The 19,842-nt window shown below is 60.4% G+C and overlaps 1 protein-coding gene and 1 long non-coding RNA gene across 37 annotated transcripts in view; one reads left to right on the plus strand and one right to left on the minus strand.

Moving 5' to 3' along the window:
* The window catches only part of PAX2 (paired box 2), a 92,706-nt gene extending 74,962 nt beyond the window's left edge, over nucleotides 1–17,744 (minus strand). For 16 of the 31 annotated variants that reach the window (XM_040702262.2, XM_040702257.2, XM_040702266.2 and 13 more), the window contains exons 1-2: nucleotides 2,787–5,464; nucleotides 1,706–1,903 (exon numbers count right to left, since the gene is read on the minus strand). In XM_040702262.2, coding sequence (XP_040558196.1) covers nucleotides 1,706–1,903; nucleotides 2,787–3,601 — 1,013 coding nt within the window. In that variant the 5' untranslated portion in view covers nucleotides 3,602–5,464. Of the gene's footprint in view, nucleotides 1–1,705; nucleotides 1,904–2,786; nucleotides 5,465–6,354; nucleotides 7,011–16,334; nucleotides 16,486–16,704 lie in introns of those variants that run through there. The other 15 variants (XM_040702268.2, XM_040702269.2, XM_015288366.4 and 12 more) reach the window with 5 other exon arrangements.
* The window catches only part of LOC101749795, a 326,633-nt gene that overhangs the window by 176,937 nt on the left and 129,854 nt on the right, over nucleotides 1–19,842 (plus strand). Inside the window, exon 1 of one of the 6 annotated variants that reach the window (XR_005861109.1) lies at nucleotides 18,291–19,021. The exons of the other annotated variants lie outside the window; for them this stretch is intronic. This is a non-coding gene — a long non-coding RNA (uncharacterized LOC101749795). Of the gene's footprint in view, nucleotides 1–18,290; nucleotides 19,022–19,842 lie in introns of those variants that run through there. 6 annotated transcript variants of the gene reach the window in all.

Genomic DNA, 19,842 nt, shown 5'->3' on the forward strand with positions numbered 1-19,842 from the left:
CTTGTGCCTTGGTGGCTCCACACTCAGATGCCATCAGAGTACAAATCAAATATGGTAGGTTGCAGCTGAGCCTCTCCAGTAGAGCAACACTTGGCAGTTACAAAGCCCTCATCCTTTTCAAAGCGTTTTACAAACGCTATCCAGCCAATATCTGTCCCTCCTCCAATCTGCATCCCCAGGCTGGGGAAACTGAGGCATGCGCTCGAGCCCTGCCCTAAACTGGCTGCACAGCCGAAAGCGGCACCTGGCCCTCAGCCTCCTCGCTGGGACTCTGCAGCCCCGCGCGGCACTGAGTGCAGGAGGTTTGGGGCACGAGGTCCCCGGGTAGCAGCACACCTAAGCCAGCAGAGGGGCACGCCAAGCCCGCTGCCCCCAGCCCCGGCTGTCCCTAAGCTCCTCTGTACCTCAGTCCCTCCCAGGGACAGCGCGCGTCCTTCCACACCGCCCATGCGAGGTGTCTGAATGTCAAACTGTTATTATTTCAGTACCTGACTGAGAGAGGAGCAGAGACCTGGAGGTTTTTTAGGAGGGTGTATAATTAGCCGATCAGTATTATGTTACCCTGTTCATAACTTAATAACCATTTTAATACAGATGGCACACACAGGGATAATTTCCTAGGGTAGCCTAGCAGTATATTACAGAGACAGTGTGTCTGAGGGAATCTTCCTTAGCCAAGGTACATTCCAGCAGCTAATTCTACCTGCTGTTTTCAAGATGATTTGGGATAATTCCATATCATTTGCAAAATATTAAAACCCATTTATATAGGATGCCAGATTTAGAAATGCACAGCCTGAGTTATTAGACATATTTTGATAAATCTGCCACGTAAAGCGCAAGACAAAAAATACCGCTGTGTTTTCCCCGCTATTTATTTTTTTCTTCCCTTGCTATAAATACACCAGATTTAAAAAAAAAAATCTGGCTAAACTCGCTGTATATCAAGAGGACAAATATACTGACGTGTGCAGTTTTATCTGTGTAGGCACGAGGAAAGTCCGCGTGCATATTTACGTACACCCTGTGTGCTTTTATTGCAATGGGAGCTCCGTATATTTGGGATTGCGTGCAGAATTTCACATCCTTAGACCCGGTGGGTTTTGGTGCCCATGTACGTGTCCTTTGCCAGCGCTCCCATGCCCCCGTGCTTCTGCAGGCACACTCGAGGTCCGTGCAGATGCCCTGCACAACATCGGGGGTGACTGCTGTGCCCGCGACAGCGTTCCCAAAGCGTGCAGCGTTTGTACGCGCAGCGGGCAAACATCCGAGCACCTTGCAGTGGATTAATACGTGACCCTAAGTACTGCGGGCCGTTTCCCCCCGTATCTATCATTTTCTGTCCGTCACACCGTTACTTTTCTCACCCCGAGCCCCCACCGACGACAGCCGCACTCTGCAGCAGGGAGCGGGCGGGACACGCGCGCTGCCGCGGGCCGCCCCGGGGCCGTGCGGTGCTGCGCCCGGCCGGGAGCGGGGCTGGGGAGCTCTGGGCGCCCGGGGCTGGCAGCTCCGTTCCGAGCCTCGCTGCCGCCGGGGCCTCTCGCCCGGGAGGGCCTCCCGCAGCCCTGGCCGAACGGGCCCGGCTCGGAGCGCGGCGAGTCCCGGGGCGCCCGGGATGCTGCCGGGCGAAGGACGGGGAGGGCGGCGCTGCGCGGGGCCGTGGGGCCGGGGAGAGACGAGCGGGCCGCGGACTCGCCCTTACCTGTTTATGGAGGAGACGCTGGGGACCGTGTCGTTGTCGCAGATGCCCTCGGCCAGTAGCCTGTCCCGAATCTCCCAAGCGAACATGGTGGGGTTTTGTCTCTTGTACTCGGCGATTTTATCCACTACTTTGGGGGTCGCTACTTTGGGCTTGGAGCCGCCGATCACGCCGGGCTTGATGCTCCCCGTCTCGTAGTACCTGCACGCAGAGCGCGGAGGTCAGCGCCCCGCAGCGCCCCGCGCCCACCGGGCTCTGTGCCCCGGGATGCGGCTCCGCAGGGCCCCGGGATGCGGGGCCGCCGCTCGTCGCCAGGGCTCGCCCCTGCCCTCTATTTTCCTTTTTTCTTTTCTTTCTTTTTTTTTTTTCCTTTTTTTCTTTTCTTTCCTTTTTTTTTTTTTTTTTTTTTTTTTAATGAGTGTGTTTTTGAGGCGCGAGCAGCGCTGGCTGATTTGCTGCCTTCCCCGCCGTGCTCTCACACACGCCTTTCAGGCCCGGGCACCGGCAGACAAACCGGAGACCCCCGCCCGAGCGCGGGGCCGGGCCGGGCCGGGCCGCGGGCAGAGCCGTGCGGCAGCGCGGTCCGTTACCCCCCCGACCCCCCGCCTGCAGCCCCGCACGGCCCCGCAGCGCACCCCAGCAGCGCCTCTCGCCGCATTCCGCGCTCGTGGCCCCGCGGTTCGGCCCCGGGATTCCGCGCACCGCATTTGGTGGCGGAGATTTATTTCCTTGCCCTGATGTTTATTTATTTACCCGTGCATTTGCTAAGGGCGCCTACGGATCGGTATGAGTTGTGTTTTTTGTTGATGGGTTTGTTTGTTGTTTTGGGTTTTTTTTCTTTGTCGCTCTTCTATCGTCTTTTTTTTTTTTTCCTTTTTTTCTTTTTTTCTTCCCCCCCTCCCCCCCCTTCCCCCGTCCCTTCTCCCTCCCGCCGCCCCCTCCGCAGCCGTTCCTTCCCGCAGCCCCCGGCCCGGCGCGTCCTCCCTCTGCGGCGGGGCTCGGCGTGCCGGGGCTGCGGGAAGCGGCGGGAGGCGGCGGGCAGCCGCGGCGCGGGGGCGGGAGCGGGAGCCGGCGCGGTCCTTACCTGCCCAGGATCTTGCTGACACAGCCGTGGCTGACCCGCAGCTGCCTGGAAATGTCACAGGGTCGCACCCCCTGGTGAGCCAGCTCCACTATCCTTTGTCTCACCACGTCAGGTAGGGGCCTGCCGTTCACAAACACCCCCCCGAGCTGGTTCACACCCCCGTGCCCTGCTGGGGAAAGAGAAATAAAAAAAACACAACAACCCACGCACCCCAGAAAGACACCGTTAGTCGGGGGCTCTTTGCCACGCGCGCTGCAAAAATCTCCGCTCGCTGCGGGTGCGTGAGGGTGAGGGCCTGGGGGACACGGGGTGGGAAGAGGGGAAAAAAGGGAGAAGGAGAGGAGATGGGAAGAAATGAAGGGAGGAAGGAAGAGAAGAAGGGAGGACAGAGAAAGAAGGAAATAAAAACATTGAGAAAGATGGAAAGGCAGAGACAAAAAGACAGAGAGACAGAAAGGCAGAAACACGGAGAAAGAGAAGAAAGAAAGAAAGAGAGAAAGAAAGAGAAAGAAACAGAGAAAAGAAAGAGAGAAAGAAAGAGGAAGAAAGGAGCAGAGCTGGACGCGGGTCGTGGGGCGGCACATCGCTCGGGGCATTTCCCGAGCCGCCCGCACAGCCCCGCACGCCGTGCCCCCTCCCCAGCCCGGGACGCCGAGCGGTTCCCCGGGGCCGTTGTCACCGGGAGAGGACGGGGTGAGTGCCGGCCCCGGGAGCCGGGAACGGCTCCGCTCCCAAACTCCGGAGCCGCTCGGCGGCCCCGGGCAGCCCCTGCTGCAGTCCCCCCACTTTCTACTCCGGCGCTTTCCCTCTCCCATTTAATTTGCTTTCCACGATTTTCTATCTCATTGTCAATTACAGTTACCGGCGACCCCGCCCTCCCCCAGCCCGCAGCGTGTCCCCGCACAGCGCGCTGTCTCCGGTTATTTTCGGATGCGCGTTGAAGGGATTGAGACAGAAAAAGAGAAGGAGGAAGGGACGGATGGAGAGGGAGGGCGAGAGCGGGGATGGCCATGTGTCCCGCGGCCGGGGCTCGTCCGCATACGGACCCGTCAGCCCTCGGCTTTCGATCTTTAAAAGAAAAATCATCCAGGAAAAAAAAAAACCAACGACAAAATCTGTCAGACTCTCACGAATCCTTTTTTGTTGTTGTTGTTTTGTTGTTGTTTTGCTCTTGCTTCTTTTTTTTTTTTTCCCTTTCTTTCTGTTTTCATATATGGATTTTTTTTTTTCTTTTCGCCGCACGAATCTCCATACATCAGTGGCGATTGATTCGGGGAAAATTCAAAACGCCCCGTGGTTCCCTGTTTCTCCCTTCCTGAACAAAACCCCGCTCTCCCTCACCCGGGATCATATCGCCGATTTCCCGGCTCGTCTTCCCCCGCACCGAGCAATAACGGGCGGCTTTCCGAGCGTGCACCTGCGGCAGCCGCCCGGCTGCACCCGCACCCCGCTGATAGAGCTGTGCCGCGGCGTCCTCCCGCCCGGCCCTAACCTTGTGCACATCCCCGGCCACGAGATCTTTGTTCGTTCCGCACTTTGCTGAAAAATGATCTGTTTGTATTTTCGCTGAGGTTTTTTTTTTTTTTTTTTTTTTTTTCCTCCCCCGCTTCTGACACTGACTTATTGGCTCTGAACTTAGTGGAAACTCTCATTGCCCTGCGATCGATCCGAGCCCTCTCGCACAAATAGAGTTTTTTCCGTCTCCCCCCCTTCAGGAGCACCTCGCCCACCCCCCCTCCCCCGCCGCCCCTGCCCCACGGCTCAGCCGTTCGCTGCGTTCTCGCGTGGCCCTTCGCAAATTAGATGCGGGGTGCCGGACGGGGGGGCGTTTGGTGCCCCCGCCGATACCCGCGGCCGTGTGCCGCGTTCCTTCGTTTGTTCTGAGCCCCTCCGCACATGTTGCCTCTAAAGTTACAGGACAGCAATTTCTTCGGCAACTCCGCGATAAATAATTCAAAGGGCCTTTTAGTACTCACATTACAAAGTATTAAAGGGCAACGGATGCAAAAAAAAAAAAAAAGATTAAAAATTAATAATTCAAATTCTTGCACCGCGGCCGCGTCTCGCAGGAGCGGCGTTCGCTCGCAGCGCGCTGTGCGGGGCTCGGGGCGGGATGCGGGGCGGGATGCGGGGCGGCCCCGGGCGCTCCCCGCGGGGCGGACATCGCGCACAGAGCGCGGCCGCGCTGCCGTGGCTCGGGCCGGGCCGGGCCGCGCTGCTCAGTGCCTCGGCCCGGGGGGCTCGGCCGCTTACCGCTCCCTACGCCCGTATGTCTGGAAACACGGCGTAGGGAGCGAATCGAACGTAGATTTATTGTCGTTATTATCGTTATTATGAATTTAATCGCAAGCCCAAATCGTTGCCGAATGCCGCTGAGTTTCCAGCAACGAACGGCTGTGCCGCGGCTGCCGCTGCCGGCTGCCCGCCCGCTCCGAGCGCACCGCACCGAAGGCGGAATTCCTGCGGCCGCCGCGGAGCGAAGCAGCGCCGTGCGGGCTGAAGCAGCGTGCAGCCGCGGGCCGCTCGGTGCGCTCCTCGGAATTGAACGCCGCATTCGAGGCGATGTGCGCTGGAAATAATTAATTGGGAAGCGGGAGGGCGGCTGCCTACAGCTGTCCTGCCAAGCGTTTTGGGAGCGGGCCGTGGCCGTGTCTCTGCGCCTTCTCACGGCAAAATGGGATTTGGTAAACTCGGAGCATTTCTAATTTGTGTCTTTTCGGTTTGTTTTTGTGCAGCGGGCAGGGCGTGTCCTCAAAAGTTTCGGTGTCAGAAGTTACAAATCGCTCTCAATTATTCATCTCCTGGCTCGGGATGCTCTCAATCTCGGCTTCGTATTCGTATTTGTTCCTTAATTTAAAGCTCGGAATTATTTTCTCTCCGTGCGGCGAAATGAAAACCCCCAAACATCCCTCTCTACGCGCCCTGGCAGAGGGTCACTTCGCTTCCCTTCGCCTCCGTTTAGAGAAAGAACGCCTCTCTAAAGTGATAACACACCTCGGATCCCTTCCCCGGGCGCTAGCAGTGCGTTCTAATCGCCCATCGCAGACCGGTATGTGAGCGGGTAGGAGCGGGGCTCTGTGCAGCCCCGAGGCCGCCCGGTTCCCAGCATCACCTCGCCCCGTTTTCCCGCGGCTCAGCCTTTAAACGAACCCCACGAGCCGGGGCCCGGAGCCGCCACGATCGAGCTGTTATGAGCGTGGAACTGACATCTATTTGCCTATCTGCCACTGACAGCCGAAATCGAAGCCAAACCCCTCCAAATCCCGAGGAAAAAAGAAAAAAAAAAAAAATCTGATTTCGCATCCACGAAAGGTCGCGGGCAGCCCCTGCTCCGGGCACGGCGATGGAAAGGGACAAAAACAAAAGGAGCGAGGGATAACGCCGCATCCTCCGAGGGCGGCCGGGAGCGGCGCGGGGCTGCTCGGGGCGCCGGGTCCCGGGAGCGCGGGGCGGGGCGGACGGTGCTCCCCGGGAGCGGGCAGGGGGACCTGGGCAGGGCAGGGGCCGGTGGGGAGGGACGGAGGGACGGGAGGCAGCGCAGCGGAAGGAGCCGGGCTCCAGTACTCACGGTGCATTGCTGAGAAGGGGTCTGCCTTGCAGTGCATATCCATGGGGAGGCAAAGGAAAGGGAAGAAATCGGCTGAAGCCGCCGTGTCGCCTCTAAAACTCAACTTCAAGACTTAGGGGAGAAAAAAATAAGCAAACAAACAAACAAAAAAAAAAAACGAAAAAAAACCCAAAACCCCAAAATAACAAACCAAAGCAAAGCAATCGAAAGCAAACAAAAATAAAACCAAAGCGAAAAGCAGACAGAGGGAGAGGAGCGCAGGAGCGGCGCCGGCCGGGCCGGGGCGCGGGGCCGGCGCTTCCCGGGCGGGCGCTCAGCGGGGGCGGCGGGGGCTCGGGGCTGGCGGCGCCGGGGGGCAGGCGGCGGGCATGGCTGGGGCCCGGGGCCCGGCGGCGGGGAGGGGGGCGGGCGGCGCGGCCGCGGCGCTCCTGCAGCTGCTGCTCGGCTCCGGGGCAGTTCGTAAGTTGGCGCTGGAGTAGCAATCCCCGGGAAAGCGGCGAGCGGCGGCCGGGCGCGCCCCTCCTCTCGGCCGGGCGGAAGCTCCGGCGCCCGGCGGACTTGCGCCCGAGTGGGAAGTGCTTGCGAGGAGCTGGGGCCGGAGACTGGAGCCTCCTCTCCCGGTGTGTGTCTCTCTAAAAGCCGCAGCGCCCTCAGCCCCCCGCCCGCCTCCCCGGAGATGGATGACTTGTCAGACAAAGGCAATAGATTCCGACACTCTCTGATTCGCCAGCGCGCCGAGCCGAGCGCGGCGAGGAGGGCCGGGCCGCCGCTCGGCGCGGGGGGGCCGCAGCCGCCGCCGGGACGCGGTGCGGGGGCGGCCCGGTCGCCGCGGGGCCCCGGAGGGCGCAGGGAGGGCGGCCCGGCCCGGCCCGGCCCCAGCGCCTCACAGAGCTCGGCCTGCGCCGGGCTCGCCGCGATCCGTGCCGGGGCTGCCGCTGCTCGCACGGCCCCGCTCGGTGCTTCCATCTCCTCGCTGCTGCTGGAGACTTCGCTCGGGCTGGAGCGGGGAGGGGGTGTCCGTACGCATCGGGGCCAGCGGGAACGGAGGGAAAGGGTAGCGGAGAGGAAGAGAAAGGCAGAAAGAAGTGAATAAAGAAGGGGAGAGGAAAGGAGAAAGAGAGAAGGAGAGGAATAGGAAAGGAGAAAGACGGAGAGGAAGAGAGAAAGAGAAAAAGGAAAGAGAAGAAGGAAAGAGAGGAAGGAAGGAAGGAAGGAAGGAAGGAAGGAAGGAAGGAAGGAAGAGAGAGAGAGAGAGAGGAAAGAAAGAAAGAAAGAAAGAAAGAAAGAAAGAAAGAAAGAAAGAAAGAAAGAAAGAAAGAAAGAAAGAAAGAAAGAAAGAAAGAAAGAAAGAAAGAAAGAAAGAAAGAGAAAGAAAGGATAACAGAAAGAAAATTGAAATAAATTAAAGAAAGAAGAAAAATAGTGAAGGAAGGGAGGCAAGACCTTCTATCTCTTTGTACCAATAGATCATTTCAATTATGGCAAAGTTTCCACTTGCACGTTTGAGAAAAACAAAGGAACTCAACTTCCCACTTTCCACATCTTTTTTATTTTTCATTTGGTTTCTTTCTTTTTTTTTTTTTTTTTTTTCTTAATGTTGAGCTAAAGTGGGATTTAAAAATCATTTCAGAAGCTGATAGGCGGCTAAAATAGACGTAGCTGCGCCCTAGCAAGGAACAGAGAGAGGGGAAGGAGCGCCTGTGAGGCTGAGGACCAGAGGTGGGAAGACGAGGCAGAAACTGCTGGGAGCTGAATTTTGTTCGGCAGACTGCGGGCCGATCACCCGTCGAAATACACTTCTCCGTCTCTTTTCCTCCTTCCCCACCCCTCCGCTATCTGCCACGGAACGGTCCCTTTGTTGTCTGCCTGCTTTAAGTAAAGAATCTCGGAGAGATCTTCATGAAATATTTTCCACCGTCTCATAAATCATTTTGGCACTTCAGCTGATGTTTTATCTTTCTGTCTCTCCACTCCCGTCTCTCTTTCCCTTGTGTGCAAAAAGGATGATTTGGAAAAAACAACAAACCACAGCCACCAAAACCCAGCAGCCCCTTTTGGGCGCCGCGGGGGCTCGATGCAAAGTGAGGCAGCTCTCTCCTCGCCCCCTCCGCGCCGCCGCGAAGCGCCGCGCCGGGAGCGGCTGAGCCTCAGAGCGGTTGCCTGCGGCCCGCAGGACGCATCTGAGCTCCGGGGCCGCGCCGCGAGCGGCGCTTCCCGGCCCCGCCGGCGCTCCGAGCGCGGGTACGGACGCGGGGCTCGGAAGCGGCCGCCGGGAGCTCCGCACCGGAGGGGCCGCCCCACGCGGCGCGCCCCGCGGCCGCCCCGGCCACGCCGCCCCTCCGCTGCCGCTGCCCCGGCCCGCTGCGGGCCGCCCGGCTCGGAGGGCGGAGGGCAGGGCCGGGCCGCGGTGGGGCCGGGCGCAGGTGCGGGGCAGCGCCCGCCGCTCCCCGCCGCCACCTGCAGATGGCGCCCGGCGGTCGCTCGGCGGCGCGGGGAAAGTTCGGGGCGGCCCCGGGACCGCACCTGCCGGGGGGCGGCGGGCCCCGTCCCGCGCCGGCGGCTGCCGGCGGTGTGCGGATGGGAAGGAGCCGTGCGTCCGTGCCCGCGGCTCCGCCACGCCCGGCCGCGGCCCGAAGCCGCCCCAAGACCCTCTCCCGCGAGAGGGGTCGGACGCTTCTCCCCCTCCGGCTCCCGCTCCCGCTTCGTCCCGTCCGCCTCGGCCCGGGGCCAGAGGGGAGGGAAGGGCTCGCCGGCGGCTCCGGGTGCGAGGACGCGGTCTGCGGCTCCGTGAACACCTCGATCCCGGTCCTGGGGCCTCTGGCCCCGGCGTGCAACGCCGCCCGCCCCCCGCGCAGCCACCCGCACCCGCAGTGCTGCTCCGTCCCTCGCCGAGCAGCTCGGGTGCTCCCAACTGTTGATCGCTCGCTCGGGGCACGGCCTGGTGCTGTGGGAGGCCGGCGGAGCTGAGATTTATTCCCGACAATATGTTTTGCCGTGGCTTTACACTTCTATCTCTGCGTCCCTATCTCATTGAGGAGGAAAGCTGAAAAGAGTCTCGACGGAGAGCAGTTGGAGCCATGAGGCCTGCGGCAGGGCAGGGAGAATGGGCCCAGCGCATCTGGGCGGGTGTGTGAGAAGCAGGGGGTGGGAGAGAGAGAGACAGCAGGCAAGAAAAATAGCAGGGAAAAGGAAAAAAAAAGGAAAGGGAAGGGAAGGGAAGGGAAGGGAAGGGAAGGGAAAAAGGAAAGGGAAAAAGGCAAAAAGGCCCACGCAAAGTGTGACAGGAAAACAAGTGGGCAGCGCTGGGGACATAGGAACGGATCTGGGCCTTGACGCTCACAGCCGGGGCCGGTGGGATGCAGGACTGCCAAAGCAACAGTGCTGGGAGGTGAGGGAGAGAAGGGGGCCCAGGTGATGTGGTGCGTGCTGAGGGGTGGGGAGAGAAAGCAGGTACGTCTTTCCTTATTTCCTTTCCTTTTCTTCTTTTCTTCTTTTCTACTTCTTTTCTTCTTTTCTTCTTTTCTACTTCTTTTCTTCTTTTCTATTTTCTTGTTCTCTTCTCTTCTCTTCTCTTCTCTTTCTTTTTCTTCCCTTTCCCTCTTTTTTTTTTTTTTTGTTCTTGTGTTTCCTTTCCCCATCTCTTTCCATCCCCTTCTTTCTGTTACTCTCTCAGAAGCTCCGAGGATCCCCCCATCCCTAGCCCACCCCCTCCTCCCCCCCCACCTACAAACATTTACACTTCAGAAGAGCCGCCTGCCTCTCTGCGGAAATTTCAAGAAAAACAAACTTTGGGGGGCAGTTGCGGCGATAGGCATCTTTCGCTCGGCGTCATTACCCGGCTCTCTCTAGCTGACGAAGCCAGAGCGTTCTCTGTTGGCCCAGTTCTCCCCGGCCCTGGCTCCCCCCGCAGCACGTTGGCTCCCCGCGACTCGGCTCACCCGGCCCGGCCCGAAGGCGGCCGCCGGAAACAAAGGGGCTCGGTGCGGGCATCCGCGGCCGGGAGCAGCGCTCCGTGCCGTGACCTGGGGAGCTGCCGGCCCTCGGCCCGCGGTCGCCTCTCCTCGTCCCCTCGCCAGGCGATGTCAGCCTGAATGTTGGTGGTTCGGCTCTGCCCTAGCGCTCCCCAACACTATACACGCGGATCTACGGGATAAACCCACGCTGAGCGTCCGCGGATGTTTTTGTGACCCGTGACAACCGGTTTCGCATCGCGTGAGAAAACCAGGGGTAGAACCCGGCCTGCGAGGGACCAAATAAGGGCGGGGGCGCGGGGCCGTGGGGCGGGGGTCAGCGCCGGGGTCTGCAGAGGGCCGCCCTCGGAACCCCGCGGGCGGCTCTGGGGCTCGGAAGGCACCGCGGCTCGGGGGGGGTCGGCTCTGCGGGAGAGCCGGGGCTGCTCTGGGCGGCCCGGGTTAACACACAAACGGCGAGTTAGGCTTTAAATGAACGATTAATAGGGAAGGGAGAGCAAAAAGAATGAAAGCCCCTTCCTCCCCCTCCCCCCGCGTCTCTGAGCCCCTCTCCCTCCGAGCACCTCTGGTCACGTTGGAGGATGAGTTTTTGGAGAGCTTCTGGTACAATATGGAGCACCACGGGCTGCAATTTCACACTCCACAGCACATTCCCCCTAAAGCTACTTTCTTTTTTTTCCCATCTCAGACCCCCTCGTGTCTCCCCCTCTCGCTTTCTCTCGCTCCTTTGTGAGCCATGGGTGGGTTCCATGTCTGGGGGACGCGGGGCCGCGGCGGGGCCGGGGCTGCGGGCCGAGTGCGGGCGTGCGCCGGGGGGGCCTCCCCCCGCCGAGGCTGCTGCTGGCTTTCCCCTTCTCTGCATTTGTTTGCCCTGAATGGTAATAGCCCACGTGTGCTGCTCTTTATTCAGTCACCGACACTTTAACCTCTCCTCTTTACAAGAGAGCGTTCGCCACAAAAACGAGACAAGCTGGAGACCTTTTACAGCCTCACTGAAGGGGGGAGAAAAAAGAAAAAAGAAAAAAAAAAAAAAAGGAAAGGGAAAAAAAAAAAAGAGAGAGAGGAAGAAAGAAAGGGGGAAAAGCCGACGATGTGAAGAGACACTTCTGCAACAAAGCCGCCTCTCGGCGCACCGGGCCGGCCGGAGCCGGGCGAGCCCCCCAACTCGGGCCACGGGCAGATGGGGCCGTGGGCTTCCGCCGCCGCGCTGCCCCGGCGCTGCCCTTCCCGTCCCCGCCGGGCCCGAGCAGCCCGGGGATGGAGGCGGGGGGGCGGCCTCGCCGCGCATCCTCCGCCTCGCCCCCTCCTTTTGTCTGCGCCCCGTTCCCGAGCCTCGCACGCCGCCGGGCCGGGAGGGAGGGGAACCGCCGCCGTCCGCCCGCGGGAGCCGGGCCCGGGAGCGTGCGGTGCCGAGGCCCAGCTGCTTCTTCCCTCTGCCCTGGGCGTGTGAGCCCCCTCTGCATCGCCTCCCCCCCCCCACCGAGATGTCTTTTTTGTGTCCGCCTCTAATTTCTCCATAAAACTCCCGATGAGTGAATTAGACGCTTATTAAAGCCTCCTTTTAATCAGCAGTAATGGGAGACCCTCCCTCCCTCCCTCTCTCTGCCCGTCCAAGGTTAGTTTGCCTCCGGGCCATTTGCAAATGTTAGGATTTACAGTTATCACACGCAAAAACATTTATATAACCCCTAACTATAATACACCCATAAAAACGGGGAGGGAGCGAAAACTGCTGCGGATCAGCGAAAAACCCTTTAGCTCTCCCATCGCTGTGCCCTGGAAAGGGTCATTCTGGCAGTCAGACGGGCCGGAGAGCGGCACTGACTGCGCGGGATCCGCAGCTCCAAAAGTGATCGCACAAAGAGCTGCGGGGCGCGGGCGGTGCGGGGCGTGGGAGCACTGCTCCAACGGCTTTGGGAGTGAAATAGTCCTCTACAGTTCCTTCTTTCTTTCCTTCCTTTTTTCTTTCTCTTTCTTTCTTTCTTTCTTTCTTTCTTTCTTTCTTTCTTTCTTTCTTTCTTTCTTTCTTTCTTTCTTTCTTTCTTTCTTTCTTTCTTTCTTTCTTTCTTTCTTTCTTTCCTTCTTTCCTTCTTTCCTTCTTTCCTTCTTTCCTTCTTTCCTTCTTTCCTTCTTTCTTTCTTTCTTTCTATTATCCCTTCTTCCTTCCTCCTTCCTTCCTTCCTTCCTTCCTTCCTTCCTTCCTTCCTTCCTTCCTTCCTTCCTTCCTTCCTTCCTTCCTTCCTTCCTTCCTTCCTTCCTTCCTTCCTTCCTTCCTTCCTTCCTTCCTTCCTTCCCTCTCTTCCTCTTTTCCTCTTTCTTTCTTTCTTTCTTTCTTTCTTTCTTTCTTCCTTCCTTCCTTCCTTCCTTCCTTCCTTCCTTCCTTCCTTCCTTCCTTCCTTCCTTCCTTCCTTCCTTCCTTCCTTCCTTCCTTCCTTCCTTCCTTCCTTCCTTCCTTCCTTTCTTTCTCTTTCTTTCTTTCTTTCTTTCTTTCTTTCTTTCTTTCTTTCTTTCTTTCTTTCTTTCTTTCTTTCTTTCTTTCTTTCTTTCTTTCTTTCTTTCTTTCTCTCTCTCTCTCTCTCTCTCTCTCTCTTTCTTTCTCTCTCTTTTTTTCTTTCTCCTCCTTTCTCGTTTCCTCTCTTACTTCCTCTCTCTCCTCTTCCTCTTTCCTTCCTTCTTCCATTCCTTCCTTATTTCCTTCCATATTTCCCTTCTTCCATCCTTCCTTCCTTTCCTATCTTTCACTCTCTCTCTCCTCCTCTCCTCTCTCCTTCCCGCTCCCCTCTTTTCTGCCAGCACGATCTGTGCCACACACAACCCAGCAGTCGTCTCCTCGCCCCCCCACCTCGATGCCCCCGGCACCGCCGGGCTCGACACGGGCCGGGAGCCGCAGGTGCGGGCCGCGGGGGCACTGCGGGAGCGCTCCGCCGGCGGTGCGGGCTGCGGGACCGCGGAGGGGCCGGGGAAGTTCGTAGGGAAACTTTTTCCACTTTGCCACCCCGAGAGAGCCGGAACCGGGCCGGAGCCGGGCTTGGGACTTCTGCCCGCCTATCCCCGCTCCTTCTCGTCCCCGGGAGCCGCGGCAGCACAAGTTCGGCGCCTAATTACAGAGTGGCAGAGAGAGTCGTTGCTCCCGCACCGTGGTGTTAATGGCCCCGGAGCTCAGAGCGTCTGAGTGCGAGAAGCGGAGAGAGGAGTGCGGGGAGACCGAGGGGCTGCAGGATGGGGGGTCTGCATGGTGAGAGACTGAGGGGAGAGGAGAGAGGGGGAAATCGGCTCCAAAAGAGGGGCTGGAGGCGGAGGGGGCGGGGAAGGAGCGCTGCGAGCATCCCCCGGATCCCGGCTGGGCAGAGGGACGGGTCCGCCGGCGCACGCCCGGCAGCGGAGCGGGGCGGCACGGGAGGATCCGAGCCGCGCCGGGCGGAACCGTTCCGAGCCGTTCCGAGCCGCGCCGCGCCGCGCCGCAGTGCCCGCTCCGCTCGTGCCTCCCCCCGGGGCCGCGAGCCCGGCGTCAGCGAGCAGCCCGAGCCCGGCTCTGGGTGCGTGTGTGTGCGTGTGCGTGTGCGTGAGCGCGTTTGTCCATGCCGAGCTGCCGGACTTCAAAATCTGCTGCTTCCGACTCCCTCCCAGCCTGTAAGTTCCGAATTACAACCTTCTACATCTATGCAAACTTTTGTTTATCGGAGAATCCCTTTCTCGTAGGGGAACGGTCCCCGTGTGATGATCTCATTTGTGCCACGCGGGGCTCTCCCCCTCCCCGCCGTGGGGAAATGACTCCCGTGGATCCGCCCGGTCCGTGCCCGCTCTCCGCCCGGCGTTGGGCACGGCGTTATTTCTGCGGGGCGCTTTCCCAGGGTTAGGGGAGGTGGCCGCGTTCTGCTAAATGGGTCCTTTGTGGTGAGTGCGGATTTATGCCCAGTTTTGATTTATAATTAAATTAGCTTCTAATTTGCAATATGTGTGTCTGTGTTTAAAATGTATCTAATCTGTGAAATTGAGGACGGTGCACTTTAAATGAAAATCTACCTTTCGCCTCAAGGGTTCCTTTATGAAGGGACGGCCGGGAGGGCAGCGTTCAGCGGGATGGCGGGGCTGTAATTTCCATTAGGGGATGTCAATCAATCCCGCTTTTCAATACATCAATTAATAAATCCGATCGGGGCCGCGGGTGCCCCCCCGGGCGCTCTCCGCCCGGCTGCGGCAGCGCGAGCGGAAGGCGAACCCGGCGGGGCCCGACCCCCCCCCCCCCCGGCCCCGGGGCTGCAGCTCGGGTTGCCTCGGCCCCCCATCCCCCGTGGCGCCGCGGCCGTGGGTGCGGTGGGCAGCGGTGGGCAGCTGCCCTCCGGCCCCGACCTCCACCGCGGAAAGGGGCCGGGACGGAAGGCAGTCCCGCAGCCTGCCGGCCCGGCCCGCAAGCGCATAGCGGGGAACGGGCGGCTGGGAGAGGGACGCTGAGCGGGAGCGGGCGTTCGCGCGCCGCTCCGTAGTCATCATCGTCATAATAAAGCCTGTCCGTTCGATTTAAAAACAGCACGGCGGGGAACGCGCTGTCACCGAGCGCCGCCGCTCCGCTTCCCCCCCGCCCGCCCCACGGCGCTGCGGGCCGGCGCTCGGCGGGGCCCGGTGCGGGAGCGGCGCGGCCGTGTGCGGGGCTGAGCTCCGCGAGGGAAAGGGGTAACGAGAAGGGAGAGAGATGGAGAGAGAGTCTCCCCGGCAGCTTGATCCCATTAGCTCCGTCCTTGGGTTGCATATTTATACGGTCTAGGAGGTGAACAGATGGACTATCAATTTAATTCCATCTTCAACACCATCAGAGATTGATTTTCTACTCGCTTTTAATTTTGCCATAATTAATTAGATCATTACAACTGTTTTCTATTGATCTCCCTATTTAAACCTCAGATGCGAAGGGACTTCGGCAGATCCTTTAAAAACACAGAAGGGAAAAGGAGCGGAGGGGGTCGCAAACTTTCCGAAGGTTTTTTGGGTTTTTTTTTCGGTTTCGGCTCCGAAGCCATTCGGTGCAGAGCAGCCAAAGAAATCCGCTCCGGCCTGTCCTTTAAGGAGGCCTTTTTCGTTGCCTTTCCATTTTTTTCCTTTACGTTTTGGTAAAGCCGTGTAATAGTCGTATATAACGCAAAACAAATGCGGTGTGTTTAATTGATTCGATCAGGAAAATACAAACTCTCGCGCGTGGATGTGTGTACATGCACATACCCACCCCCACGACGCGTTGGCGAGGAACGTTTCTCGAGGAGCTCAGCCCCGTTTCTACGGGGGCTGAACGGCACGGACGGGGCTGTGAGCGCCGCGCTCTCCTCCTGCCGCCCCCGTGGCCGTGCGCCGAACCCCTCCGCCCCCGGGGCCGGCACCGGCAGCTTCGCGTTCGCAGCCTCCGTTTGCGCTTCGGTCCTTTTCCCCCTCCCGAATCCCTCAATTCCAAGCCCCGTTTACCGACGTGATTTCAAAGAACCGCACCGCCTCGTTGTGTTTTTACCGCGACGGGAGGAAAATCCTTCCTCTCCGACGGCGCTCGTTCGGAGCTTTGTTTGCACATCATAAAATTGAAGACGGGGAGGGAGGGGGCCCGGGGACCCGTCTGTCGGTTTCGGGGGGCGGCGCGGCCCCCACGTCGGCCCGGCCCCGATCCTCCGCCCGCTACCACCGACGCTGGCCGCGCGGAGCCCCGTGCGGTGCCGGCGGCAGAACGGCAAGCGGGGCTCCGGGGGGGGCTGAGAGCCGCGGGGTGCGTGAAGCTCGTGCGACGCCCTCAACTTTTTACAGACGGGAGAGAACTCCGGGCTGGGGCAGGGAGCCAGCAGCGCTGGGGCGAGAGCGGGGGCCCTGTAGGAAAGGGGGCAGCGGGCGGAGGGGTGGAAAGGGCTGGGGGGGGCCGGGGAGGGGGGGAGAGGGAGAGAGAGAGCGGGGGCAGGCGGCCTCCTGCCAAAGGAGGGAGTCGGGGGGCCGGCCTCACCCCTCCCTGCTGAATATGCAGCGCCCCCCGCCCCTTACCTGCTCTCCCCGAGCTCTGAGCCATGCTCCTCTCTCTGCCTAATGGCCCGGTTCCCCGGGACGGCTGCGGAGCGCGGATCCGCCGCGGCCTTTTCTTCGCTTCTCTCCTCCCCGCTCGGGTGTCTTGCTTTCCCCCGCTGACTTCCGAGATCTAGGCGCAACCACCCAAAACTAAACGGTTTAGATAACAACGCACACACACACACACCACAGCACCACCACCACAAAAAAAAAAAATAAAAAAAAAATAGCCAGCCACAGAGAAAGAAACGCCGCTCTACTGAGCCGGGACAGGCTAAAAGGAGGGGAAAATAAATAACAATCAAAGCAAAGGCAGCACTGCTGCTTATAAAAGTGGAGAGGGACTCACCTGCCCCGGTGCGGCGGCGGGGGCGCGGGGCCGTGCGGGGCTCCGCTCCCCGGTCCCTGCCCCCTCCCACGGGCCGGCTGTCTGCGGGGGGGCCTTGTCGCGACAGCGCATTCATTTGTTGTCTTATTACCGCACGCGTGTGCCTGGAGAGGGGCAGCGGGGACGGGAGCCGAGGGGACGGGGAGCAACTTCCTCGGAGTTGGGCTCGGGGCCGGGCGGGGTGGGGCAGGGCCGTGCGGCCCCCGGGACCGGACAGCCCCCCCCGGGGCCGGCGGCCCTCAGCTCGGGGTGCGGTGGGAGCGGCCCGGGGCGCTTTGTGCCGCCGGAGCCGCCCGCCCGTCTGCCGCGCTCCCACCGCCGCGTTTCGGTGCCGGCTTCTCGGCCGAGAATAAATAACAAATAAAACAAAGCCACACGGAAAATAAGAAAAATTCCCCGTGCTAAAGACATCACCGAGCGAATATTTTTCTTTCTCTCTTTCTCCCCCTCCCTCTTCCATCTCCCCATTGATTGAAAGTCTCTCTCAGCTCCAACAAGGAGTCCCAGGAAAAATGAACCATTCTGCTATCGATTCTTCATTAAAATTACATTTCTGCATTTGCTAAATTGGTTTTTAAAAAGCTTCCCCTGTTATTATTGTCTTGTCAGAGCCGGCGGTGCTGGGCAAACAGTACTTAAAGGCGCGGGGCCTCCCCGGGATGGGGCGGGCGGGGGCACCGAGCGCCTCTGTTTCTTTTTCTGAAGTGTTTGGGAAAACGTTAACGACGCGGCCAGGCGAGGAGCGTGCCACGGACACGGGATCGCCGTGGAAATAAAGGTGGTGAGGGGAGCGCTTTCCTCCATAACGCTTAACGAGCATCGATTGTCGCTTCGAGCAAAGGAAGAAAACTTTCATTTTAAATATGAAAATGGGGCGCCAGAAGTCAATAGAGGAGCAATGAGCATTTTTCCAGCCCGCCGCGGAGAGGGAGCGACGGCGGCGGCGGCGGCGGCACAGCCAGGGCTGCTCGGACCGGCCCCGTTCCCTGCACCGCTGCCGTGCGCCGTGTGCGGCCGAGGGGTTTAAATAGGGGCGGCCGGGCCCGAGCTGCCCCGAGCGGCCCCGCGGATCCCCCCCCGCTCCGGGCCGGGCTGGGAAAAACCCGGGAGGGACTCTGGGAGATTTGCTTTGAATTCTGCAAATCTCTCTCGAAAGAGCAGGGAAGCAGAAATGTCTTCCTGATGTGTTTATCCCCTAATCAGTTCATTAGTTATAAACAACATGACATTAGAAGTTAGGAGGCAGTTGATATTAATTTTTATTTAACTAGTTGATGTTTAATCCGTCACGCCAGGCTGCTTAGAGAGAGCTGCCTGACACCAACCAGTTAGAACTTCATACCGCGCGGCTCGGGCGGCGGGACGGGCGGCCGGGGGGGGCACCGGGGCGGGGGGCACCGAAGGGTGGGGCGGGGGGCAGCGCGGTCCGGGAAGTGCCCCTCCGGAATACGGAAGGATGGGGGGAAAAGGACAAGAAGAAGAAAAAGAAAAAGAAGAAGAAAAAGAAGAAGAAAAAGAAAAAGGCGTGAAAAGGCGCGGGGGGGGAAGGGGGATGAGGGGGGTGGAGGCAGGCAGCATGCATGTGGGGGCCGAGGGGAGCCCCAGGAAAGGGCGACCCGGGGGCTCTGGGGAACCCGTGCGGCTCTGATCGTGTGCGTCAATCCCTGCCTTCACCCAGCGGGCCCTGCCCGCCCCCCGCACCGTGCCCCCAGCCCTCTCCCCGTGGGGCGGCCCCCGGGGCTGTGGCCGCGTTCTCCCGCACGCCGCAATTAGAGCGCTTCTTGGAGAGCCCCGGAGAGCCCTCGGCAGCCGCTCCGCTCTCCTCTCCCGGGCGGCCGCTCTGCGTGTGGCTCTACCCGGGCGGCTGTGGCTGCGGGGATAGCGTTCCTGTCCGCCACCCGAATTTTAATATCAATTTCCATATTAATCGATCACCCCATCTATCTGCTGGATGAAGGAAATAGTTGGCATTCCGAAGAAAATTGCCTGCTTTCCTGCGGTTAATAGTTAACTCCGGAATAGAAAGTTCCCAGGGAAATGCGGAGGCAGAGCGGGAGCGGCCCCGCCTGCGATCGGGCGGCAAAACCCTCCCGGGATCCCCAGAGCCTCCCAGGCACCCTCCCGAGCCCCCCCGGGCCTCCGCTCCAGGCCCAGGCCCCACGTCCCCCTCTTCAGGCAATAGCCGGGACCGATGTTGTAAGGAGCAAAGTCCCGAGGGGATGCGGGCGGGAGGTGTCGGGCTCCTTCCCCGTAGATGGAACAGCAGTGACCGCAACAGGTAGCGGGGATGGAGCAGGAAGTTGCGCACCTGTGGGTGCTTGCTTTGGGAGAACCCTGAGGAACTCGGGGCCTTCCCCTCTGCGTGGCGTTCGTTTTCCCCGGCCGGGAGGCACGGAGCACCCGAGGGGGGGTCGCTGGGGAGGGGAGCTGCGCCAGGCCTGGGGCTCCCTCTGGTCCCGGTCCCCCGCGGTCTCGGGGTGATTTCAGCGCTGCTGTAGCGCTCACGACCCCGCCGCCGCGTTCCGCAAAGCCGCCGCGGTGCTGGGCCCTGGTGCCGTGTTGGGGCGCGGGGTCCGGGTGCGTGGGAAGAGCCGCGAGGGACGTACGCGTGGGCCGAGGCCGCCCCGTTGCGGGGAGCGAGGGGCGCGGCGGCCCCCGGGGGGGCAGCCTGGCAATGTTTGGCAGCACGGCGCAATGATTAACCCCGGCCCTCGGAACAGTCAAACGACAAAAACGCAGCGGCACCGCCGCCCCCGCACCCCACCGCCCCGCCCGCCCGGCCCGGGCTGCCCTCGGGCCGCCAGGGGGGGCACTGCGGTGCGGTGCGGTGCGGTGCGGCACGGCCGGAGCTGCGCGGGGCGGCCGCTGCAGTCGCACCGGGGGGGTCTCGCGCTGCGCTGTGCTCGAGTGAGGCTCCCATCGAGGAGCGCTGCCCCGAATGCTCGCACACGGCCGGGACGCCCCGTCGCGTCCCTCCCGTCCCACCAAGCCCAGGCTCAGTTCGGGAGACCTTTCCCTTCTCTTCTTTCTCCCCCCCCGGGAGTTCAGGACAAGTTTCCAGAGCCGGCGCTGTCCTCGGGGCCGGGATTTGAGCTGTAA

The sequence above is a fragment of the Gallus gallus genome, chromosome 6 (genome assembly GCF_016699485.2).
Source record: "Gallus gallus isolate bGalGal1 chromosome 6, bGalGal1.mat.broiler.GRCg7b, whole genome shotgun sequence".
Lineage (NCBI taxonomy): Eukaryota > Metazoa > Chordata > Aves > Galliformes > Phasianidae > Gallus > Gallus gallus.